At 50.6% G+C, this 26155-nt stretch overlaps 1 protein-coding gene across 3 annotated transcripts in view; it reads right to left on the bottom strand.

Annotated features, from left to right (window-relative positions):
- Positions 1-956: 956 nt before the first annotated feature.
- The window catches only part of HSF1 (heat shock transcription factor 1), a 99031-nt gene continuing 73832 nt past the window's right edge, over positions 957-26155 (bottom strand). The window contains exons 8-14 of one of the 3 annotated variants that reach the window (XM_074943665.1): positions 24403-24539; positions 22023-22247; positions 15618-15704; positions 6364-6469; positions 6154-6219; positions 3615-3684; positions 957-2610 (exon numbers count right to left, since the gene is read on the bottom strand). In XM_074943665.1, coding sequence (XP_074799766.1) covers positions 2405-2610; positions 3615-3684; positions 6154-6219; positions 6364-6469; positions 15618-15704; positions 22023-22247; positions 24403-24539 — 897 coding nt within the window. In that variant the 3' untranslated portion in view covers positions 957-2404. The remainder of the gene's footprint in view (positions 2611-3614; positions 3685-6153; positions 6220-6363; positions 6470-15617; positions 15705-22022; positions 22248-24402; positions 24540-26155) is intronic. The other 2 variants (XM_074943663.1, XM_074943664.1) reach the window with 2 other exon arrangements.

Below are 26155 nucleotides of genomic sequence, written 5' to 3'. Positions count from 1 at the left end.
GCACGGGCCAGCCGCGGGTGGCTACTTGCAGTGTAGACGTACCCAAAGAGAACATGACGCTCTTCAGGATGCAGGGCTCTGATACACGTCACTCAGCTCTTTTTACTGGCAGCGCCAATGGGAATTGGACCAGGCCCACTGCGCTGAGCACCACTCCCAGTGTATGGCTCCCAGGGAGGTGGCAGGGGATGTGGCAAGTGGACAATGAGCTCCACACTTTGGCCTGCATCTCTGCTAACCCAGGAGAGCCCTGCAGGGACCTTGCCTGCATCCAATGGCTGCCCCTCATTCATCCCTGGGTCCCTCACCCAGAGACACTGAAAGAGCCTTGTGTAGTGCATACACTGCACTGCTAACCCCCGTGCATTCTGGGACTCTACAGCACCTACCCCATAGTTCTCAACTGTGTTACTGGGCACCGGGCAATTCCCAACGGTGAGGCACTGCATTTTGGGATGGGTCCAAAGGACTGGCAAACTCAGTGCAGAGCAGTCCCTGTGGGAAGCAATGATCGTACATGGTACCAGCTCTGGATCTGACACACACCAGCTAGCAGATGTCGTAACCACTCATTATCACCCAGGCCTGAAGAACACCAGCGGCAGGTTGGCTCCAGGCCTTGTGCCTGTTACAACTCCAGGGGTCTGAAGCACTGGTTTCTTGCAACACTCGTTCACTTAGTGTATGCAGCCCTTGGTCTGATGTCAGCCAGGAAAACCCTGTGTAGGAGCTGCTGCCTGCCAAAGTCCCATGGGTTAAAGCAGTCACAGCATCTTCTGTGCAAGCAACAGAGATACAAGCACCACCTACGATTAACCACGACATCAACTACCGACAGAGGACAGAGAGGGAGGGAAGTTTTGAACACACTCAACTTAACAATGCAATTTTTCTTTTATTGTTCTTATTAAAAAAGCACTCCTCAGAGGCGTGCAAGTGTCCAACACACGTCTGGCACATCGACATGGGCTGAGCTGCACACTCACCCCCAATGGGCTCTAAAACAGAAACATCCTTGAAAATTCAGCCCCTAAACCTGGGGTGGTATTTCAGCAGGGAAACCACAACACGGAATTTAAAGACACACCCCCCAAAAAATAAACCCCAGATCGTCTATCACCCAAACCTGGAGCCATCCCCTGCTCTGCTGATATGTGCCAGAGAAACCGACTTTGGCATCTGCTGTTTTCTTTTGCAGAAGCTGGAATCAGGAATGTCGGCTCTTATGGACACAGGTGGTAACAGCTCAAGCTACTGCTCTAAAGGCAGAGCACACGACACCTGGAGCCAGGTCCCACGCATCAGTGTCCAGGGCTGCGAGGGCAGTTACAGTGGAGGCCGCGCAGCTCTCGGGGCTACGGCTAGGGCCTAGGACCTGCTCCGCCAGCTTCACTCCCCCAACACAGAGAGGACAAAAATAAAGCTTCCAACCACAGAAGAGCCGCCAGGTGAGAGGCCATTTGTTTTATAGATATTTGTATGTATATATATAGATATTTATATATACAGAGATAGATAGATAGAAGTGGGCGCTTCTTCTCTCATGTAAAAATCCAAAATACAGTTTTTACTATTAACAATCTGAAGTGTAAATGTACAAATTTTTACTGCTAAGCAAAAACAACCAAACCAAACCAAAAAACAACACAAAGAAAAGAAACACACATGGAGCAAGAGAAAGGAAAAGAGAAAGTTCGGCTTCTCCGTGGCTGGGTTGGGGGCGCCGAGGGGCCCTGCCACGCACACACAGAGCAGCAGGAGCGAACTGCATGGCAGAGACCACCAAGGGACCCAGCCCATCAGTGCCAGTTTGGGAAACTTGTATTTCTCTTTAAAAAACACCAAGTCCACCTCACTGGGGGGAGGGGGTATTCCCCGCCGCAAAACCACAATCCCTTCTACCTGCCGAGCGAGCCACCTGTTCCTGGGAGCATCGTGCGGCCCCGCCGCCCTGCCCCGTCGCCATGGCAAGGGCGAAGCACCTGTTGACCTTCGCAGACTGTTAGGACCTTGTGCAGGGCATGGCTGCCCCCCTCGCCTGGGGTGCAGAACGAAACACAATCTCACTTAGTGACTAGCTATTCTGTGACCACCCAGATCTCCCGCCTGCACTTCCAAGCCCTGGTGCCAGTCTAGCCTCTCTGGCCGGTCGGATGACAACCACAGCACAGTGGCTGACACTGCTCAGCCCCCGAAGGCTGCCAACCTGGAGGAGCACTATACTGGGTGGCTAGAATCTAAAGCAGATTTCAAAACACCTCATTAAGCACACACACAAATGAAATCCTCACAGTGTCGGGGGAAGCAAACATGGACCGAAGGGTGGTTAGAGCTTTCAATGTCTGTGCAAAGCAAGGAGGCTGGTGGCTGGATTTCCCTTTGCAGCATGTTCTTGCACTCAGCCTTAGGACACAGCAGGGTCCTTAGGTTTGGACTGCTCAGTCCCCGACAGGAGAGGGATGGTGGGGTCTTCGGAGTACTCCTCGCCATCGGTGAAATATGGCCCTTCCCCCAGCTCAAAGAAGATGGGCAGGTCTCCGCTCCCCATGTCGACAGCGCTCGAGTCCACCAGAAAGAGGGGCTGAGCTGTGTAGTGCACCAGCTGCTTTCCTGCAAGAAGACGGCTAGCGTTAGGAGGGGGGATCTCAGCGGGGAGGAGGGACTTGCAGGCCCAAGGCCAAACACTGTGGGGGGAGGAGACATTCTAGTAGCCTCTTAGCAAAGAGCTGACAACCGGGAGCACAACATGAATGGGCTTTACCAACGGTCCCCCAAGAGGCAGCTCAGGGACAGCCCCCTGTTACAGCTGGGACCCGGGCACACGGCCACTCAGCACGTCTCTGGCCGAGTGTGAATTAGCGTGGAGGAGGGCCTGGTTCCCAGCTCAGACCCTAGAGCATGTTGTCTCTGGACTGGGGAGTAGGCATGCCAAGCATCTCCCAGAACACAGGGGGCTCATGGGCCTCGCCCTTCAGCAGTGTGAGCAGCACATAGAGGGGAATGCCGGTGGGGCTGGCGTGTCAGCAGGTAGCGAGCCAGGACCTGTCTCGCTTGTGCCATCAGAGGCCAGGAGAGGAAAGCTACAGCTTCTGGGGAAAGGAAAGGGTGCACATGGCAAGCTCAGAAGGAAGCAGCCCTGCAGTCACAGCAAGAGTCACCTGCAAGATTTAAAATGGGGAGAGAGATGGGAACTGGTTGGTGAAAACCCCCTGATGCCCCCTCAGAACCCACAGGTTTTCAGCTCAAGGGTACACACCTCCAGGGAAACATCCCCTGGCCCAGCTTGGGAAAGGGAAGGGGGATGCGCAGGTTACCACCAGAGGCTGCATGCCCAGCTGGGGTGGTGGTGGTGAGAGGAGAGTCAAAAGCACTAAGAGTTACCGTCTTGGGGGCACAGGGCCCTGGGGAATACGGAGAATCAAGGGAGAGCCCCCGCCTAGATGTCTGGGGCCCCCACCAAGAATCCCAAGCTGCGCAGTGACAATATGCACACCTAGATTTAATCATCAGTGTTTCTTTGAGAGAAAAAAGAGAATTGCTGCTGCCTGGAGAGATCCTGCCACGGGGCCTTGAGCCCTCTGCTCACAGGTCACTAATGGGAGGGGCCTTCTTACCCATGTCTGTTGTGCTGGCTTCTGTCTCAGCAGGTTTCTGCTGTTCCTGGGATGAGAGGAGATCCTGGATCTGTAGGGAGACAAGTTGGGCTGCTAAGTGCACCGCACAAGTCAAACTCCTTTGCACAGGGAGCCGGGAGAGGGAAGGGGCCCTTGGCTACCTCAGGATAAGTGCACAAACAGCTGTGGTTTGTAATCTGGAAGTGCCAGCAGGCGGGAGATGGGCACCAGCATTCAGAAGACTAAAATACACCGGGGACCTAGGGAATATCATCAGAGAGCTACTGCAGGCTCTGGTGGAGTCTGTTCAGCCTGCTCCAGTCTCCTGATGACCAAGGCTGCCTTGTAGAACTGTAAGGACCAGCTCTGCTTTTCATACAGGTGTGGCCTGAGACGCTGCAGACCGCTGCCTGCAGTGCTCCCCTTGATCTGAGCAGGGAGCCATATTGCATGCTGGGACCTGTAGTCTCCAGGGCAGCCCTCAGAACATGCTTGCAACAGAACATGTTTTATGCAAAGTCTTATTGTTACCAGTACGAAAGGCAAGAGCACTCCTCATGTTGCTGGTTAATGGTCAGTGCGGCCTTTGGACACCTGCCCTGCAATAAGAACCAGACTGGACTGGGAAGGAGGAGAAGATTTGTAGGGTTGTAACAACAGGAGAGAAAGCCGTGGGAGATGGCAGAACGCCCTCGATGGTCCCAAACGTTCAAGTAACTGCCCCAGGGTGGTAAAGAAAACTGGGTCATTCTAAGGCTTGACACGTTCTCTGGGGGGAATCACTACTAATCCCAGGACCAGACAGGCTGCCGTGTTTGGATCAGGGGTTCTTCAGCTTTTTCACAGTGTGGAAAACTGGTGAATGGAGGGACTGCCTCATGGGTTCATGTGCCTGTCATGACTGCAGCAACTGCTTCCATGGAAAAGCCACCTTAGGAAGACGCTTAAATGTATATTTAGCTTCTTTTAACTCTATCTGGCAGCTGGCAGCCAGAAGAAGCTGGCCCCGTGTGCACACACCCAGCTCTCTGGACTCAATCCCACCACACTTTGGGAACCTGTGCAGCTGAGTCTGTCCGCAGCACAGAGATGTAGCGCAGTGCAAAGGCAAAGTGAGGACAGGAGCAAATCAAATGTCCATCCCCGCGTCAGAGAAGAGAGAACTATGACATACACACTGCACATCAATCCGAACCACTTCGTTAGCTGAAGAGTTACTCTGTAAATTTTAGAGGAGCCCAGTTAAAAGCCCATCAAAAAATCTCACTTACAAATACTCGACAGCTTCCCTAAAAACCCAAAGGCTGGACAGCCTGGAAATGAACAGTTCAGGGATCCAACCCCACACCCATATAATTCCTCACCATCCCGCCTGACTTGCCCTGCCCCTGAGAATCCTAGCCACATGCTGCCCTGGCCTCTGATCCCACCCGATCCAGGCCCCCGCCTCTTTCTCCGCATAGCAGCCCTTGCAGCAGAGGCAGGACTCAACAGAAGGTCCGTTTAAATAATTTACAGTACCAATGTTATAAACATGACCCAGGTCTTTGTAATCCTGCAGCTCTCCCCCAGTAACACCCAGGGGCCCCCGTCCGAATCAGCCAGACCCCTGGTGTTTGGGGTCAAGCCATTTTGGGGGTAGGAAGCTAGGAAAATGTTCAGAGAGTGAATGATGGATATTTGTGAAATACCTTAATTGCAAAACCCCTTTTCTGAAGGTTACCAAACCTCCCAGACAAATTCTACCTGGCCTAGAAGAGCTCAGGGGATCTGGGCATTTTTTGGGGAAGTTGCCAGAAAGTTAAAAACGGATCTTATAATTGTAAGTTGGGATCAGTCCGAACTATGGAGTGGCTACCACTGGCCCATTACATCCGGGTCAGCGTCTCTATAGCAGCATTGGGCCTGTGAGCATCTCAGGGCCGGGACCGTCCTGTTCCACACTGAGACAAGGGGCCGGGGGAACTATCTTCTAGTGGACCAACTTCTATTGGGGAGAGAGACGTGCCTTCGAGCTGCACAGAGCTCTTCTCCAGCACAGACACATTGCTGGTGCTGGGCAAGTACATACAATAATAAATAATACAATATGCCGTGGAAATCACTGGAGTTTGCCTTTCAAGGAAACCTCTTCTGAAGGGTTACAAAGCAGAAAGGAGGGTTTATGGAAACCACATGCCGTTCTATAGGGTTCAGTGCAACTCCATGCTGAGGGAGCAGGGCCTGCATGAGAGAGGAAGTCTCAGCACCTACTTAGCGCAGCATGAATGATGAGGCAGATCTGCTCCCTGAATGCATTATTCAGAGGCAGCCTTGGTGCTAACGGGATGATTTCCGCCTGGTGGCGCCGCAAGCCCTCCCAGGGCTGAGAGAGACTCTCCCCCACATTGTGGCCCCTCCATGCTGGAGCTGGCCTGGACTCCCTTCACAGCCTCTCAGGGCCTTCCTTTCACCAGGTGCAGGGGCTGCTGCTGAACGGCACGAGGCACTTTGTTCTGGCAGCTGTGTGTGCATGGGGGGATGTTTAACAGCTACTCACACTCGCAAGGCTGCTGTCCAGGTCAGGAAGGTTCATGTCTGTAACCGTCATTGAAGGGCTAAACAGCTGCCAAAGGAAAGAATGATTAGTGCAGGGAAGGAAAACACCCCAGACATGCTGTGGAAATTCCGTGGCTGCTGCCCTGAAGCACATGGTACCGCGGGCCACAGCTCGGTCCCTGCTCCGGGAGGGAGGGTTTGAGATACTCACATCCAGCAGAGCACTAGTGTCTACACTGAAGCCGTGCGTGGTCAGCATGGTTTGGAGGTTATCCAGGTTGGAATCAATGGTATCCAGATGGTCATTTAGCTCATTCCTGCGTCACAGAAAGGAGAACACAGACCAGGTCAAGGTTAGCAGACTTCTTCTGGGCTCACACAGGGGACTCTCTCACCCCAGAAACAAAACCTCTATGAAAACTGAGCAGGAAAGCAGAGTTTGGACTCCTGGCTAATTACACACATGTGCCAGCCTCCAATTCTGTCCTGGCCAGTGAGCTCAAGTATGCTGATACACCACCGGAACAAGGGTCTCCCCCTCTCTCATTCAACCATCTTGCCTGAACCCTGAGATGTCACCAGGCCTGTTCCTGCTGAGAGGGGTACGGGTCAGCAACTGGGATGAGGAAGAAACAGTGGGTGTCTCATGACAACACATATGGTTAATATTCCCAGAATGCACCAGGACTCCTAACACCATTTAGGACAGGGCCTCGTTATACTCGGCACCTCTACAGACGGATGCTTTGGACTCGTTCTTTGGTCCAGGTACCTCAGTCTTGTCAGAGTCCTGCCATAGCTGATATGGGGCAAGGAGAGGGTAAAAGCCCTGCTGACATCAATCTGGGGGAAAGTGGTTCCAAGAGCCCTCTACTGGTCCGATAAAAGCCCTGTCCGCGGAACGGTCACTGGAAAAGTCTCATTCCATCATCACAAAAGCTACTTATTTGCCCCATGACACTGAAGGTAACTGGAGTCGTTCCCACTCATCTGGGAAAGCAAATGTCTCAGCCTGTGTGCACCTCTGCATGGCTACCTGGCAGGTGGGGATGGATGTATACGTACAATGTGTTCAGCACAAGGTTACCACTGAAACCATACCAGGATCATAAGCTAACAGCAACAGCTCAGGATAACCGCTCAGTGCCAACCAGGCCAGGCGGACTGAGTGACAAACATGGTTGACTCTATGGGCCCTGACTTGGGGGGCCCAAGTCACTCCTAGGAGGTAGGTTGTCCTGGGAGGACTAGAGTTGAACTGACACAGACCTGGGTCTGGTAGATTTTGCTGATGGTTACCTGGATAACAAAAAGATAATAATCAAAGCTGAACTGGGAACAAAGGAGTGGGGGAGCTGGCTTCAATTCCTGAACATCTCCTGGGGCAGCTTCTTATTCTTGTTCCTTGATGTTCCTATCATTGATGTTCCTGGTGTTCTAAAGTAGCCGGAGCAAACAGATGGCATAAATCTGAACGTTTCCCAGACACTTGGGTGCAGACTAGGATCACCGTCTCTAAGAAATACTCACAAATGCTACAATCCGCAACGTGACTCCTCTTCTCAGGGCCTGCGCCTTGGGAACACTGGGCTGTGCAAAAGCCCACTGAAGTTAGTGGAGTTCAGCAGCAGTAGATGTGGCCCATCGTATCTTCATCTGTGGGCCACAGAAACCCAGAGCGTGAGCTTCCTTCCCAAGTGGATGGCACTTCATGTTGGGAGGGACGCATGGCGCTATTACGGCTCCTTGCACCAAGTAGCTGTATTTTGGGTTGATTCCTAGCTACACGCTGCTTGGAACCCAAGAAAAGCAAGGCCTGCCTGTTCAGGAGAGCCCTCCAAAAGTCTGCAAGGGAAGTCTCAGCTCTAGCATGCCAGAAGCACACTTGAACACATGGCTCCAGGTTCAATGAGCACCACAGTCTCTTTCGTCCTGTGAGGAATCTCACCAGTTCCTGGAGATGGTGACGGACGAGGACTGAAAATGTGTGGTGGGTCATTAAACTTTCAGGTGTCTTTAGCCCAGGTGTTCTGACAACATGGAGCCAGTGCTTGTCTGGAGCTCATCTAAGGAGATGCACTCCTGGTGAATGAAGAGGAAGACAGCAGAGGAACACATATATTTTGGGGTAGTGCAAAGCAAGCTCAGAAGGAGCAGTCATCAGTCACCTGCTCCACAGTGCCTGGGTCGGCAGCATGATGCTATAAATGCCACGGAAAAGAGAGTGAAAAACTACACAACAGCTACTTCTCCCTTCTCTCTGGAAACCTACACCTAGTTAGGGTTTGTTTCTCCAACTCCTGTGCCCAGGAGTGTCCTGCAGAACAGAATACCTCCTTGTCCGCTCCTAATATCTTTACAATTACCTCCCTTCAAGGAAAATAATGCTTCAAAGCTCTTGCAGTTAGAGTATCACCTGCTTGCAAAGAATGGTGACACAAACCACAGAACCAAGACTGAGGAGTACTTGTGGCACCTCAGAGACTAACAAATTTATTTGAGCATAAGCTTTCATGGGCTAAAGCCCACTTCATCAGATGCATGCAGTGGAAAATACAGGAAGAAGATAGATATATATTTATACACACATACACACACACAGAGAATGAGAAAAAATGGGTGTTGCCATACCAACTCTTAACGAGACCAATCGATTGAAGTGGGCTATTATCAGCAGGAGAAAAAAAACTTTTCTAGTGATAATCAGGACGGTCCATTTCAAACAGTTGACAAGAAGGTGTGAGTAACAGTAGGGGGAAAATTAGCATGGGGAAATAGTTTTTAGTTAGTGTAATAACTCATCCACTCCCAGTCTTTATTCAAGCCTAATTTAATGGTGTCCAGTTTGCAGATTAATTCCAGTTCTGCTGTTTCTCGTTGGAGTCTGTTTCTGAAGTTTTGTTGTTGAATAATTGTGACTTTTAGGTCTGTAATTGAGTGTCCAGGGAGGCTGAAGTGTTCTCCGACTGGTTTTTGAATGTTATAATCCTTGACGTCTGATTTGTGTCCATTTATTCTTTTGCACAGAGACAGTCCGGTTTGGCCAATGTACATGGCAGAGGGGCATTGCTGGCATATATCACATTGGTAGATGTGCAGGTGAACAAGCTTCTGAACATGGCTGATGTGATTAGGTCCTATGATGGTGTCCCTTGAATAGATATGTGGACAGAGCGGGCAACGGGCTTTGTTGCAAGGATAGGTTCCTGGGTTAGTGTTTTTGTTGTGTGGTGTGTGGTTGCTGGTGAGTATTTGCTTCAGGTTGGGGGCTGTCTGTAAGCGAGGACTGGCCTGGCTCCCAAGATCTGTGAGAGTGAGGGATCGTCCTTCAGGATAGGTTATAGATCCTTGATGATGCGCTGGAGAGATTTTAGTTGGGGGCTGAAGGTGATGGCTAGTGGCGTTCTGTTACTTTCTTTGTTGGGCCTGTCCTGTAGTAGGTGACTTCTGGGAACTCTTAGAATCATAGAATCATAGAATATCAGGGTTGGAAGGGACCCCAGAAGGTCATCTAGTCCAACCCCCTGCTCGAAGCAGGACCAATTCCCAGTTAAATCATCCCAGCCAGGGCTTTGTCAAGCCTGACCTTAAAAACCTCTAAGGAAGGAGATTCTACCACCTCCCTAGGTAACGCATTCCAGTGTTTCACCACCCTCTTAGTGAAAAAGTTTTTCCTAATATCCAATCTAAACCTCCCCCATTGCAACTTGAGACCATTACTCCTCGTTCTGTCATCTGCTACCATTGAGAACAGTCTAGAGCCATCCTCTTTGGAACCCCCTTTCAGGTAGTTGAAAGTAGCTATCAAATCCCCCCTCATTCTTCTCTTCTGCAGACTAAACAATCCCAGCTCCCTCAGCCTCTCCTCATAAGTCATGTGCTCTAGACCCCTAATCATTTTTGTTGCCCTTCGCTGGACTCTCTCCAATTTATCCACATCCTTCTTGTAGCGTGGGGCCCAAAACTGGACACAGTACTCCAGATGAGGCCTCACCAGTGTCGAATAGAGGGGAACGATCACGTCCCTCAATCTGCTCGCTATGCCCCTACTTATACATCCCAAAATGCCATTGGCCTTCTTGGCAACAAGGGCACACTGTTGACTCATATCCAGCTTCTCGTCCACTGTCACCCCTAGGTCCTTTTCCGCAGAACTGCTGCCTAGCCATTCGGTCCCTAGTCTGTAGCGGTGCATTGGATTCTTCCATCCTAAGTGCAGGACCCCGCACTTATCCTTATTGAACCTCATCAGATTTCTTTTGGCCCAATCCTCCAATTTGTCTAGGTCCTTCTGTATCCTATCCCTCCCCTCCAGCGTATCTACCACTCCTCCCAGTTTAGTATCATCCGCAAATTTGCTGAGAGTGCAATCCACACCATCCTCCAGATCATTTATGAAGATATTGAACAAAACCGGCCCCACGACCGACCCCTGGGGCACTCCACTTGACACCGGCTGCCAACTAGACATGGAGCCATTTATCACTACCCGTTGAGCCCGACAATCTAGCCAGCTTTCTACCCACCTTATAGTGCATTCATCTAGCCCATACTTCCTTAACTTGCTGACAAGAATACTGTGGGAGACCGTGTCAAAAGCTTTGCTAAAGTCAAGAAACAATACATCCACTGCTTTCCCTTCATCCACAGAACCAGTAATCTCATCATAAAAGGCGATTAGATTAGTCAGGCATGACCTTCCCTTGGTGAATCCATGCTGACTGTTCCTGATCACTTTCCTCTCATGTAAGTGCTTCAGGATTGATTCTTTGAGGACCTGCTCCATGATTTTTCCAGGGACTGAGGTGAGGCTGACCGGCCTGTAGTTCCCAGGATCCTCCTTCTTCCCTTTTTTAAAGATTGGCACTACATTAGTCTTCTGGCTCTGTCAGTCTGTTTCTTCACTTCGACAGGTTATTTCCCCATGCTGATTTCCCCCCTACTGTTACTTACACCTTCTTGTCAACTGTTTGAAATGGGCCATCCTGATTATCACTACAAAAATTTTTTTTCTCCTGCTCATAATAGCCCACCTTAATCGATTGGTCTAATTAAGAGCTGGTATGGCAACACCCATTTTTTCACGTTCTCTGTATATATCTATATAGATATATCTATATCTTCCTACTGTATTTTCCACTGCATGCATCTGATGAAGTGGGCTTTAGCCCACGAAAGCTCTTATGCTCAAATAAATTTGTTAGTCTCTAAGGTGCCACAAGTACTCCTCATTCTTTCTGCTGATACAGACTAACATGGCTACCACTCTGAAACCTAGAACCAATACTGTCTGTCATCACTTCCGGTAACGGAGGCTGCAAATTCACATCTCCCAGCTAAGAAAATCTAGCTGCAGAAATGATTATGCTGTCAGAATAACCACAGGCACCGACTGTAGAAACACTGCTAGGGGACACAGGAAAAGCAGGGCACAGACAAGGACCAAGAACACATTCCTCTCTTAGTTTCCCTGTGTATACAACCAGGAGTCGCAAAGAGATTTTGCAGTTCTTCCAAGGCCCAGGCTCTGCAAATTCTCCACAGATAAGTCACTTACCTGTGTATGTTCCCCAAAGATCGTACTCTGCACAGATTTCCAGCCCACTCCTGAGGCCTTCAGTACGTAGTACCGGGAATGTACTGCAGGATTTGAGGTATTTCCAGCAACCCCAGTTGGAAACCAGCTTTGACTAGCATGGACTGGGGATGCCAAGAGTCACAAAGTGAGGATGGAATGAAGCTAACTATGACATCTGAACACAGCTAGTCTCTTTACTGCCAGGGGTCTTGGAGGGCAGACACACAGAGCAAGGAGTTGACCACTATCACACAACAAGTCAGTGGCAAAGCTAGGATTAGAATATTCAGGAGTTTCAAACAATTTCCAAACCCTTCCAAAGCAGCTTCTTAAAACCTCCCTGCAGCTCTTGGAGGAGAGAAAGGAATTCTGGCCCAGTGTTTTCTAACCTTGGTGATACCGCCTGGTTCCTAACATTGCTGACAGGTAAACCCCTCTTCCTGAACTCAGGCTCTAAGGTCACTGAACTGCACTCTCAAGCTGGCTCTGCCGCCAAACGCTCAGGGTCAGGGAGGGATAATGCGCAATGCACTCATACTCTTCTTCAATGTACTCTGGGTGGGAGTAAGAGGAGTCCATGACGACGCTTGCCTCCAAGGAAGATCAGAGGGAGGGCTGCGTATGTGGCCCTGAGAAGGATGGAGCTTTAAAAGTCTAGTAAGGTTTGTCCCGGTGTCTCTGTATCTTGCCAACTCGAGAGGGATGGTCTGAGGGAACTCAAAAGAGGCAAGGGAGAGAGACACATGCTGACCTCTGAGTATGGGAGGAAGGTCAGAACACTCCTTTGACAGTGCTGAAATGGGACTAGTTCCTGTTCAAGTCGGATCCTCTGGCAAAGAGGGTTCCTGATCCACACACCTGGCAGAAAGAGCAGTGTGCACTCTTCCTGGAAACTGAAAGCCAGAAGTAGCTGTGAGACACAGCATCTGTCATCACCGCGAGCGCTGAGTGCCTGGAACTGCAGGATTGCTGAGTGGAGACAGGGAATTCTGACGTGAAGCAGAACACCCTGGAGGCTCAGGCTGGAGGCCATCTGACCCAGTAGTAAGAGCTATGAAACAACAGCTGCATTTTTGGAGAATGAACCAGACTAATATACAGTAGGTTTGTCTGTCCCCAGGTACATGAATCACTGTGCAGAGAAAGCAGTTAAAAGCTAATGTAAAGAAGAAGGGGAATGATTTCAGTGATACAGATTTATATGCTTAAATGAACCATCAGAGGTTTCTTGAATGAAAGCTCTGGATATGCTTCACCAGTCACATTCTCCATTCACACACACACTTTATAAAACAGTGCATCTTCACTGGAACCACTGCTAGGAGTCTCTTGTCTCTTTCTGTTCTGACTGCCAACTCTCTCATAAGAATAACAAACCTTTGCTGTACACCACACCTCACTGCAGCGCCAGCTCCTCGGCTCCCAGGGGCAGCCTGGCAGATAGAACACATGCTCTCATGAGAGACCCTTGCTGTCTGATTTTCCATCTGAGGAAGTGATGTGGGTTAGCGCATGCAGTGTGGTCTCTCTTTGTGTGGGCTGCCTTATAGTCTGAGAAGTAGCTATGTAAAAATAGCACCTTCTTATTCAACAGATCTGCTCTCTGTGGGCAGGTACGCGCATTGATGCTGGTGGTTCTACAAACTACAACCTGCGGGCTGGATCCAGCCCGTCAGGGCTTTGGATCCGGCCCACAGGATTGCCAGCCTCGTGGCGCCACAGGGCTAAGACAGGCTCCCTGCCTGCCCTGGCCCTGCGCCGCTCCTGGAAGTGGCTGGCACCATGTCCATGATGCCCCTGGGGAAGGGGGGCAGAGGGCAGGCAGGGAGCCTGCCTTAGCCCTGTTTTGCATCGCTGCCACCCCGGAGCCGCTCCAGGTAAGCGGCACCGGACCGGAGCCTGCACCCCAACCCCCTGCAGCACCCCTCCTGCACCCCAACCCCCTGCCCTGAGCCCCCTCCTGTACTCTGCACCCCTCCCTGCCCTCCTGCCCTGAGCCCCCTCCCGCACTCCGCACCCCCTCCCACACCCTGCACTCCCTCCTGCACCCCAACCTCCTGCCCCAGCCCTACATTCATGGACCTGCATGCAATTTCCCCACCCAGATATGACCCTCGGGTCAAAAAGTTTGCCAATCCCTGTTCTACATACTATAGGAGAGCAAGTCGGATTATGTTCTGCCTCATGCACTGTCAGATTATAGAGTCGTCTGTCTTGCTACTGATGTAGGAAGCAGACAGAACGCAGCTGGACTCAGTCCCCAAGGTGAGTTTGCAGGGCTGGCAGGGAGAAAAAACCTTTTTTGACTTGTAAACTGAGCAAGTTTGGATATGGACATCCCTGGGAGACAATTAAACATGTCAGCCCATTATGACAGCATCATAATCACTCTTTTTTTGCACTACACCTAGACTTTTATATGTGTTGTGCTCAACGAGCAGTTCCCTAATTTGCTTGTGTCTGCCACTGTTTACTGCCGCTGTTTCCTTTAAGTCGTGTAGTCTACTGTAGTAATGGGAACACATTTGCTAACCATAGCAAGGCTCTCTAGTGGAGCTGTAAAGCCTCAATGCCTGGTGCCTAGGTTCTCCGTAGACCACAGCTAACACATACTGCTTTAGCAATGAGCAGCTCTTAAAGCCAGGAGCCAAATCTTAGCTTCACCTTTAGACATTTGCCTCCTTCCAAACTTTAATTCTACTAATTACAAGCTGTCATCTACATATATTTTATTGTAAATAGCTTAAAAGTAAGACTCTGTTTGGGCACTGCACATTTCAATACAGGCTGGTATCTCCAATGCTTTGAACTTAAGAACCAAGAGAAAAATATCTGGATTACTTCTGGTCACTAAAACAATTTCCCTCGCAGACGTTCTGCTCGCAATAAGACAGGACAGACTGGGGCAATCTGTCTAACGTCACACCAAGGAGACTGTATCTCTCTTGCATCTACTCTACGGTCTCACTAACAACGCACCTTGGTACATGGTGATGGCTGCAGTGGGGAGTTTCATTGTTCCTTCACTATTATATGAAATCATTCAAGCCCTGGGCTCACACTGGATTCCAATGAAATGATTCATTCTTTGTATGACTGAATTTCACACAGGCAAAGATGCCAGCTTGGCAGCTGTCAGGAATCAGGTCCTGCAGCAGAGCCAGACTCTGGGCAACCTAACAAGCACGTTCGAGCTATACTAGGCTGCCTGATTGGTGGGAAGAGTCAGCAGACCAGCTCTTAAGCCCAGCAGCAGCCCCAGTTTGGCAGCTGCTCAAAGCATTTGCTCATGGCTGTGATACCGCCAGGCCTGCTTGTTTCCAGCCATTGCTCCTGGCTTGGACCCAACCTTGCCGCTGTCTTGCCTCACTCCAGGTAACCCGGCTCCGACTCTAGGCCCCCATTCCTAACTTCCTAAGATCCTTGACTCTGGCATCTGACCTCCCACTTCCGCTCCGACCTTGGGTTCCTATTCCTGGGTACCGATGACTGCTCCAACCCCAAGGAACGACCACCCATGTCCTAGGCCCTGAGAGCGGCCCTTAAGGCTGTCTCTGTCATCCACAAAGAGGTAAGAGCATCAGCAACATCAGTACAGGCTTCCCTGCACCAACCTGCCAAGACCACCCAGAGGGATGAGGAGGGAGGTTAGTCTCCACGGCCCATTCAATACTTAGGCTCTGTGATGAGCTGGCCAACAAGGCTGCCATTTAGTGCCAAGTTTGGTAGTGTTTTTTTGTGATATGGACTCCAAAGAACTGCTTATAAGCTAGTTACAGGGAAAGCTGACCTCAAAGCAAGGACAGCTCTCTGTTTAGCACAGTGTTCCCCTGCTTTCTTGCCCAGAATTGCAATGCCTAGGGACATCAGGCTATTGAAATGCTAACCCTTGCTGTGATCTGCAATGAAGTGAGGAAGAGGAAGAACTGGGGAAAAGACGAGTGACTTCTGACATCTGCGGGGTGCGAGTCAAACTGAAAAATACAAAGAGAAGAGGAATGCTAGATTCAAAAGACTCAGAATCAGACACTTTCAGGAATGAAACATTGTTACTTTCAAAGACAAGAACAGTTAATCAACCATGCTCCAGTGCTTTAGCTAAAGTGGCATGCATAGCACTGCACCCAAGTTATCGCAGGGCTTTCCTGGGCAGCCCAGCAATTCCAAGGCTGAGACAAAATTGTTATTAATGATAAAAACCAAATATGAACATTCCCCGCAAAAGAAAGCCAGAGGACAGCACAATTCCATCACAGCCATGCTCAGTTAGAAGGTTCTCAGTCAGACAACTACTTCTGAGGTGGGTTTGCTGTACCTTAGGGGTGGCTAAGGGCTGAAGTGGGGAATTCTAACGCATGGATCATAGTGTCTGTCATCTTTCAGATGGACCTGCAACAACCCTGAGAACACAGGGCCCAGCGTGTGATGCTCCATTTTAATCTGAATGGATGGTTGCTTGGGCCAAGATGGGCTGTAGCCTCCCTGGGATATAGCTCGACATCGGGGTGGGCAAACTTTTTGGGCCGAGGGCCACATCTGGGTGGGGAAATTGTATGCAGGGCCGGGGCAGGGGTAGGGGAGGGAGTGCGGTGTGCGGGAGCGGGTGCGGTGTGCAGGAACAGGCTCAGGGCAAGGGATTGGGGCAGAGGAGGGGTGCGGGGTGTATGAGGGGGCTCAGGGAAGGGGGTTGGGGTGCAGGAGGGGTGCGACAGGGGGCTCAGGGCAGGGAGTTGGGGTGCATGGGGGAGCAGGGTGCAGCAGGGGGCTCAGGGCAGGGGGCTGGAGTGCACGGGGGTGCAGGGTGCAGCAGGGGGCTCAGGGCAGGGAGTTGGGGGGCGGGGTGCAGGCTCCGGCCTGGCACTGCTTACCTAAAGCGGCTCTGGGGTGGCAGCGGTGCGCACCGGGGCCAGGGCAGGATCTCTGCATGCCTGCCCTGGCCCCACGCGACGCCGGGAAGTGGCCGGCACCACGACCCTGGCGGGGAGGAGGGGGAGGGGAAGGCGCATGGAACAGGGCTCTGCAGGCTGCCCTTGCCACACCTCCAGGTACCTCCCCCAAAGCTCCCATTGGCCACAGTTCCCTGTTCCCGGCCAATGGGAGCTGTGGGGGGGGGGAAGAGGGGGGGACAACGCACAGAGCCCTCTGCCCCCCTGCTCCCCCCCGGGGCCCCAGGGATGTGGTACCAGCTGTTTCTGACAGTGGTGCAGGGCCTGCGGCACTACAGGGGGCAATCCCGCGGGCCGGATCCAAAGCCCTGAGGGGCCGGATCCGGCCTGTGGGCCGTAGTTTGCCCACCCCTGCTCTACATTAATGATACACATGGCAGCATCTTTCTCCATTCAAAAGGCTTTGCTCTGGAGAAGTTGCTTTTGTGGCCCTCAGCTGGGCTAAGTTTGGGCTGAACTTCACTCTCAGCGTTCCCTTTATAACATGCATCGCAGCATAGTCACCGGCAGCTGAAACATGGAGATGTGACATTCTTGTACTCTGGGGTGACCTGCAGATTTCTACAAGTATGATCTCTCGTGGGTTGCCTGTATCAAGAAGAGGCATCGCATGCTGGGACCTACAGTCTTGTGGGCTGCACCTCTCTACTAAAGATGAGGGCAAATGAAACTTGCTCCATGCAACAGAAACTAGCTGCTGCTGTAGGATTCCTGGCAAGCTGCCACTGCCTTATTCAGTGCAGGAGTCTGAACACCCCTGCTGTACATTAAGGTCCCCTATCATCACTGCACCTTTGCCTTGACACATGCATCTCAGTACAACATGCGAACTCTTGGGAGCTTAAGAGAAGCCTCATGGAAAGGGTGCTGAGCTACTGTCTGCCCTTGGTATAATGCAGGCGTTTCACTCGTGCATGCAGCTTTTTTGGTCTCTCAGGCTGAGGAATGAGCACGGAATGGTGAACTCTGCCCACAGGTCGGGACTCCAGGAGAGATGGCGTCACTTAGCACAGCATACTGAGCAGACTCTGAAGAAGGGTCTGACCTCCCCCTGGGGACGTGCTAAACATCGTGTGGCCCATTTAATGCAGCCCATTCCCAACATTTCATTTAGCAGCTCACCCGTTTCTATTCAGAATCTCAACCTGACTCGGGCACTGGCTTCAACACCTTCCCGCTGGGCATCCTGGCCATTTGCTGGAACCCTACTGAGACTCTGCTCACACAGCCTGGTGGGGGCTTGTGTGTAATTCTGGTACTAGGGAAAATGAGGCTCAGGTCTTGGTCTCGGAAGAAAACTCATCTGTCTGAGGTTATATAGCTCCGAAATAACAGAAGATAAGGTGTCTACTTACGCAGAGGAACTCAAACGCATACAGGGTGCCGGGAGGCATGGGAGCAAAGGCAAATGCCATCCAAACCCAGATACGTGTGGGGACTGCAAAATAAATGGGCCTCCCCTTTAATTATTTATACGTAGCTTGTTGGCTCTTTGGGACAGACTGTCTCTATTTATCTGTGTCCAGCACAATGGGGCACTGGCCTAGGGCACTGCCACGCTATTGCATGAGAGACAGTATTATTATCTTGGTAATAAGAGTAAGAGAGAGTATTATCATCTTAAAAACAAACATGGCAGACGAGTTCTGAGTGATGGGGTGCTCTGGGATTCCTCGCTGGCTGGGAACTCTTACTGGCCGGATTCCTTCATTTTGTCATGCTCCCTAATGGAGCTTCCCAGATGCAAACAGATGAGGCGAGCCAGGCGTTACCTGCAGGTTAATAACAAGTCAGAAAGGGAGAGGCCTAGAGGAAGAGGCAGCACGTGTTCCTCACTCAAATAACCCTAGGATGGGTGTGTGTCTCACCTGCCACTGAGGCAGAGTTCAGAGATGCTCTGTGTTCTTTGCCTGCCCCTTCAGAGCCTGCAGCCAAGTCTCAATGAGTCAGAAGCACTCAGCAGCTGTCACTCTCACTGCATGTCTAGCTCTTTTAAATGGTCATTTACAGCTTCTGTTGAGCCACCTGTCTGTGCCTGAAGACATCTGGAACTGCCCGTTTTCTTTTGTGCCTAAACGGGTTGCTGAGTCCCAACAAGGATTCTAACCTAGTGCTCCCTAGCGACAAGTCTGCCCTCAGGCCGAGAAGTGGGGGAAAGCCTGCTTTTTCTGACTCCTTGCGATGCAGATGGTCTGAACATGGGCCTCAGAGTTACACAATGCAGCTAAGAGCCCCCACGTCCTTATTATGGGGTGGGGGGGAAAGGTGAGGCAGCCTTGAGGGACTACAGAGCCCAACACGCAATGCTCCATCTTGAGTTCAGCAGCTTTCCACTACTACTAGGACAGGATGCTGGGGATGCTCATCTCCTGACAGCCCCTCTCCATTACAGAGCGTGGCTGCAACCAAGTTAAGTGCAGCCCTTAGACTCCTGGCAAGTGGCCAATGTGGTCCTCAACTGGGCAAAATATGGCTGCTCCTGTCCTGTCCAAAGATGGAAGAGCCCACAGAAAACATTATACATTACTGAGGCATCTGTAGGCACTCCATAATGTAAGGCTGAGTTCAATGTTTCAGTGGAAGTTGCATTTTAATCTGCTACGAGTGAACATGAAAAGAAATGTGATCCCCGCTCACTCTTGGGGCCGGAACATGTTCTGCGAAAGCTTGAAGTGAATCAGTTCTGTAGTTTAGGGGCTTGAATCACTTATAAACTAACCGTTTAAAAACCCGTAAAGCTGGTTTTGACCCTGTTTTGGATCCCTCCCACTTATAAACGACTTCATGTCACAGTTCAGACTTCCAGGAGACACCGATCTAAGCAAAATCACAAACTCTTCCTCTTACCAGACATCCATTGCTAAGGCGATACCATTCATAGACCAAGACAGACTCAAATTAGTGATGCATACATTGGAGAGTTTGTAAGTATGTTTGCAGGTCAAAATTAAAGTTGTTATTGGAACTTGTTAATACAGTTGTTAACCAAGATCTGAACTGTGAGAATAAGAAAATATTTATTTAAATCACCGGAATCAGCAGCCTTAACTCTAAGCTAACATTTTCTTGGTGGGGAGTAATTATTACTAACGAAAGCAGAACATTTGATTGATTTGGCCTTGAACTGCCTGACACCTGCCCAAGTTGACACCAGTCAGAATGACATCAAGATTGCCGGTTTCAGAAGACACAGCAGGAACCAGATTCACAGGGAAACGTTTAGCAGTGTCAGAGAATGATTACAGAAACCCATGTGTCTCTTGTGTAAACCCTGACAAGAAGTGATATGCATACGAACAACCTGAATGGCCTTGTGCTTCAAGCAGACAGCAGGACAGAATTCTTCATAATTTCCAGTGTATAGGGTACAATGAATTTGGGTTGATCTCTGTGAGATAAAGATGCAGAACTTCCGATCTCCTGCTCTGGATAACATTACTCTTTTGTTGCTTAGCTGGCCCATCAGTATGTGCTGGCAGAACAATGCCTGGGGGAACAGGAGACCTGGGCATGTTCAAAGAATGGCTGGACAAGGTTGCAGGTTCACAACCTGCTGGGGAAGCGATTACAGCTTCCGTTCTACCTCTGCACTCCACATACACCTTTACAACAACAATCAGATTCTTTAAGGTTTCTTTTTTGGGCCTCCCTCATGTGGATCTAAAATACACTGAAGACTTGAAATCACTGAAGAACCCAGAGCTCATCAGGTGACTAGAAATGATGTCTCACCTCAGGACAGTAAGCTGAGTGAGTCCCCATGACAGACCTGGCCTGAGAGCTCTCTATCACCCTCTGGTGCTCTGAAACCAAATTTACTTTTTCAAAATTGTTTTTTACCAACTTAGAAAGGGACTATGCTCTGGTGTTCACACAGAGATGAATAGATTCCGAGGCCAGAAGGGACCATCCTGTCTGATCTCCTGTGTAACAAAGGCCAGAGACCTGCCCCCAAATCATTCCTAGAGCAGATCTTTTACAAAAACAGCCAACCTTGATTTAAAAATTCTCAAGTGATGGAGAATCCACCACGACCCTTGGGAAATGGTTCCAATGGTTAATCACTCTCACTTAAAAATTTACACCTAATTTCTAGTCTGAATCTGTCTAGTTTCAACTTCCATCCATTTGAGCGTGTTAGACCTTCCTCTGCTAGATGGAAGAGCCCGTTATTGAATATTTGCTCCCCATGTAGATACTTACAGACTGTGATCAAATTACCCCTTACCCTTCTCTTTGTTAAGATAAATAGATTGAGTTCCTGGAGTCTCTCACTCTAAGGGACAGGCAGAGGACCTTGACGCTGATATTTTGTTCTCCCTACAGTACAGACTACAGTGAGAGTAGGAGACAGTTGGGATCTGGCCTGGGGGTACTGGGTAAGGATTTTGCTCTGCTCTTCGCTCAACAGATACTTGTCAAACACATTCTAGTTTACTGTCTCTAAACCCGGTGTTAAGTTTGTGAACTCTGCTTGGTAATGCAGGCAGGGGACCCCAAAGCCCAGCGAACTCTTGCCTAGCAATGATCAATCTGCCACCGAGTCCAGCGTGTTTAGTGGCAACCTGAATCCAGGTGTGGTAATAAGGCTGAGTGAGGGACTAGAACTGGCCATGCATGGAGCAAGAGGAGCAATCCTGAGTGGCTATGCAAGGCTCCTTCCTCTATTCACACCAAGCGGAGCTGTGACAAGCAAAGGCAGAAGCAGCACCACAGCAGGAGGTGCCACAGGGCAGTCCACTGCTCACAGCGACTCTCCTCTTTATATGGAGGTAAAGCCCATAGAGACTTCAGTTCCCACCATGCACTTCTCCATCTTGAGCTGAGCGGAAGGAAGCTCGCCCTGCATGCCTCAGCAGGCTCCCAAGAGGAAGTGGGAGCTGCGATCTACCTGGTTCTGTGCAGCTGAGGTCCTGCAGCCCTATGCTGGGTCGTCTGAGCACTGCTGGCTTTACAGTGGCTGACTTGTACCCTGTCGGAATGGGCAATCTGAACGAAATGATTTTATTTAGCTAAATAACTCTACCCCTTTTTCTCTGGTGTTCCTGGTACTTGTATCCCTGCCTGCCAGGGGTCATGTCGCCTGCACTGGGGGTTAAATCACTGTGCGGGGCCAGGTGACGGCCTGAACTCACTGCCCCTAGAAGAGCAGCAATAGGAAAGAAAAATAAACTCCACACTGGCTATTTGCACCCAGGACAGCAATGGGATCTGCAGGGCGCTCAGAGACATGGCACTGCTGGTTTCCAGGAAGCCGGTGACTAGCAATTTAAACACTTCACGAGTGGAGCTGTGATGTGGCCAGCTGGGCCCAGGCACCCGCCGGAGTCCTGGAACAGTACTTACTTGTCGAGGCAGGCAACGCTGAGGCACTTTTCTGGGGGCTGAGGCTGCGTGGTGCTGTCGCTGGCAGCGGTGCTGGGTTCGTTCTCCTGGAGGATGGAGTCAATGAAGGTGGAGGGAGACAGCGGGGTTTCAACAGCAGGAGGGTTCCCAGGGCTGGCCTCCTCTATCTGGGGGCTGGGGGTGGGACTGGGGGGCTCTTCTTTGATACGAACCACAGGGCTGCTCCTTGGAGAAATAGAAAGAGAATGGTCACCAAGGCAGCAATGGTCTGCCAGTCCCTGCTCTCCGTATGGCATGCAGAGGAGTCCCAGGGCCAGACACTGCCTCCCTCAGAAAGCTGGTCCCTGAAACAGGATTAGCCAGAACTAGGGTGGTGAACTAAGGCAAAGTGTTTTCCTCTGGTTGTGCCCTAGAGCAAACCCCTGGGCATCAGTGCCACAGTCTGCCAGGTGCTCTCTTTCCAACCCCCATAGCTGTGCCTCTGGTAAGTGAATCAATCTAAGACCAGGCCTAAACAGATTTAGTCGCAGAATAATTATTTTGGTTAGGGCTGTGATTATTTTCATAAATAGTTTCATTGGTACAACCCCTAGTACATATGGAGTTACCCCAGTATAAAGGTGCCATATATCAGAACGGTTTATTCTCCTACCCTCTGGGAGTAAGCTATCCCGGTAGAAGCACTACCATACTGATATGGATAGTAGTGGTATGAGTAGCCAAGGCTTGAGATCCACTCTCTCTCCCTAACAGCACTGTCGTTGCTTCTTGGATTCTGTGTTTTTATGCGAGGGATGATGGCTTCTCTGACCAGCCCTAATTCCGCAGCTGGAAATCCCCTTCCGCACCCAAACTGACTGAATTAGGGTGTGAGTGGTTCAAATGGCCCCTCTGGAAGGAACAGCAGTGAGAAAAGAACAAATAAAAGGCCAATTAGGCAAACATATGGTCTATATTTAAGGGTGAGCGTTCCTAGCGGAGGCAGAGTGACCAGATGTCCTGATTTTATAGGGACAGTCCCGATTTTGGGGCTTTTTCTTATATAGGTACCTACTACCCCCCACCGCCGTCCTGATTTTTCACACTTGCTGTCTGGTCACCCTCGGTGGAGGTGTATGCGAGACTATAAATAACATTTGTGTGCGATTCAGCACTGCAGGGGAGGTGCCAGCGCCAAGAATACAAGAGATGAACAAAGGAGATGTTACAGGAGATGAACAAAGGAGTCAGCAGAGGAACAGGTGCTAAAGCACAGAGGACATTTCTTGCTGGGGAAGCTCAGGCCTCTGACATCTCACTGGGCAGGGGTGGCAGGGAATAGCAGCTTAGAGGCTGAGCTACAAGGGAACAGGCATGGAGGCATATAGGACTAAGAGCTGCCTCTGACACCTGCAGGCAGCGCTCAGTGGAATCAGGGAGCATCATACACACAGAGCTCAGGGTGGGATTTGGCTGAATATCCAGGATGACTCTTGTGTGCCTTGTGGCAGGAGACAGCCTGACTTTTCTGGGCTGGGACCGGCTGGAAGCTTCTTGCTGTTCAAGGTCAGATATATTTGCTTCAGGTTCTCAGCCTCCCTGTCCTGCTGTATGGTGATGACCCAGCCACTGTCTCTCCGAGGAGGAGTAACTTGGGAAGAAAGGCAACTGCTTTTTAACCCACGCCCTCCTATGCTGGGGGCTTGGACTGCCAAGGTGAGTCTCTACCCTGTCCCCATAGTCAGAAGTGCTGCTGATTCGTGCATTCTAGTCACCGAGCAAGCAGGTCAGTGCTTCCCAGAGGCCTGAGAGGACAGCCCGATAACTGTTCCAGAACAGCAGGGTTCAGGCTGCCTCGACACTGCAGAGCTTATGCTGGCCTAGCCCCCTCGCAGAGCTGCCGCGCAGAGCGACACCTGGAGCTCTCCTGCCAATGGAGGAACACCACCTCCCCAGACAATGTTAGCTATGCCGGCAGAAGCACTCTTCTGTCGCCACAGCGGCATCTGCGCTGGGGGATTCGCCAACATAGCTGCAGTGCTAGAGCTTGTGGTTTTTCCCACCCTGGTCCGACACAGCTTTGCCAGCATAAATGTGAAGTGTGGACCAGGACTCTGATTAGATCAAGGAAACAGGAGTGACTTTGGCATCTTCCATTAATCAAACAAAAGACTGAAACTAAAACAAGTATCTGTGGGACAAGCAGTGTCCTGAGTAAGAAAGGCCCGAAGCACCTGGTCCAACTCCCAGCAGGGTCAGTGGGATCAGGCTCGAAGGGAATGCCTCCCTAACACAGCAGCTCCAAGGGTGACACTGGTTTCTTGCTGCAACTCCCTACTGCGAGAGACCCACACCCGAGCTGGTGTTCCACAATCCAAACTCATGCTCTTCACACAGATACCTTTCATCGAGACTGCCACTGGGGGAAGCTGAGGGGCTGGACTGGGCTAGTTCCGTCACATCGGAGATAATGGGACCAGAGTTGGCTGAAGAATCCGGGGAGTACAGATTGGAGCCGCTGTATGCCGGGGAAGAAGCCTGAAATAACAATCAGAGCATTAGTGAAGTCACGTGACAGGCACATATGCATAGTCCCATTATCAGGCACACAGCCTGTGAGAGGGAGGTGCAGGAATTGCCACTGTGTGTAAGAGTACAGAGAGCTCACAGCCGATTGTGAAGACCAAGGCGGGGGTCCTATCTCAATAAAAGCCCGTGCTGGCAGTCTCCAGCATTAAAAAATCAGGACGTTGCCCTAAAAATCATTAAACTGACTTAAAAATCACGAGATCTTTGATGCACACAACATGTTGGGTTCCTTCTGGAGTTTGGGCCTTTAGAGTTCACACATTTTCCAGTTTTCCTCTGCAGCCGAGAGAGCTAAAAGCTTCCTTTTATGTTTCGATGCCAGCTGAGATTCTCACATATTCACCTGCCTCGGAGAGTTGGGCCTTTAAGAAATATCAACTATTGTGAGTCTTGCCACCAAACTGTGAGATAGCAACACTGAAAGGCAATCCCATGGCAGGAGGGATTTACTAGTGACGAGACTGAGTGAACCTGGATCCCCTCGCAAGTGCAGGAGTCTCAGCCAGGGAGTAAGGATGCAGGGGCTTTTTACTTAAGGCACCTTTTCAGCGGCTAAATAAACTCCAGATCAAATGATGGACCAAATTCTAGCTGCCTGGTGCACACAGGCACACCCCCCCCCCCCCAAAAAAAAAAAAAAACTGGCAGGCAGAGGGGGATCTGCGGCTTGTGTCCTAATTCAACAGCTCTGGCGCTTACCACACCCACCCTGAGATGACCCATGAGCCCACTAACTCTCCTCCTTCACATCCCTTCTTGAGACCCCAAAGAAATCAGCCACTGCATGGTGGCTAGGCTGCGGGCAGTTGGGAAGGACCAGGAGTCATTATTTATCATGAGGGTATTTAATTAAAATACCCCAGATGTATAAAAACCCAAGCCTATTCAGCTTTCTCCCTCTCCCACTTGTCTTCTTAGACCGTAACCTGTTTGGAACCAGTGTCACCTCGACCTGTGTTCATACAGTGTTTGGTTCAATGGGGTCCCAGCTCTGGTCAGGGCTTCTCGACACCCTCATAATATGAATATTAAACAACAGCTTTTCATTCTGGTGGCCTCCTTATCAGGTGCTCAGATGCCTCTGTGTTGGTGGGAGCCGTAGAAATGTTAGACAGAATCACGTGGAGCAGGTATTCTGCAGACCCTCTGCCCCAGGAACTGCCCCAGGCAGTCCTTGGACCATGCGAGAGGTTTGTGTGCGTATGCCTCCCGACCTGGCGATGGTCTATGAGCAAGCCACAGTGTGGATGGGAACAGTGTGAGTGAGGGCATTGCCACACGGAACCTGAGTGCACGGTACAGGTGGCTCAGAAGAGCTGCTCACCCATCACTTCTGCTTTGAGTAGAAAGTCATAAACACTTGAGCTTGAGAGAAGATGGCCAGCTGTGTTTCTCATAATTGGGCCAATCCTGTAACGCTTGGAACAGCTCCTGCTGGCTTTGCTTAAGTGTTTGCTGAATGTAAGAATACGGACACATTTCAAAGGCGGTAACAGGGCTAGGAGGGGGTTGGAATGAGAACACAGAAACTCCCCATGGGGAGGGTGGGGGGCGGGGTGTCGAAC

The sequence above is a fragment of the Natator depressus genome, chromosome 2, assembly GCF_965152275.1.
Source record: "Natator depressus isolate rNatDep1 chromosome 2, rNatDep2.hap1, whole genome shotgun sequence".
In the NCBI taxonomy this organism is placed as follows: Eukaryota; Metazoa; Chordata; order Testudines; family Cheloniidae; genus Natator; species Natator depressus.
This window is presented reverse-complemented; position numbering and strand designations above follow the sequence as displayed.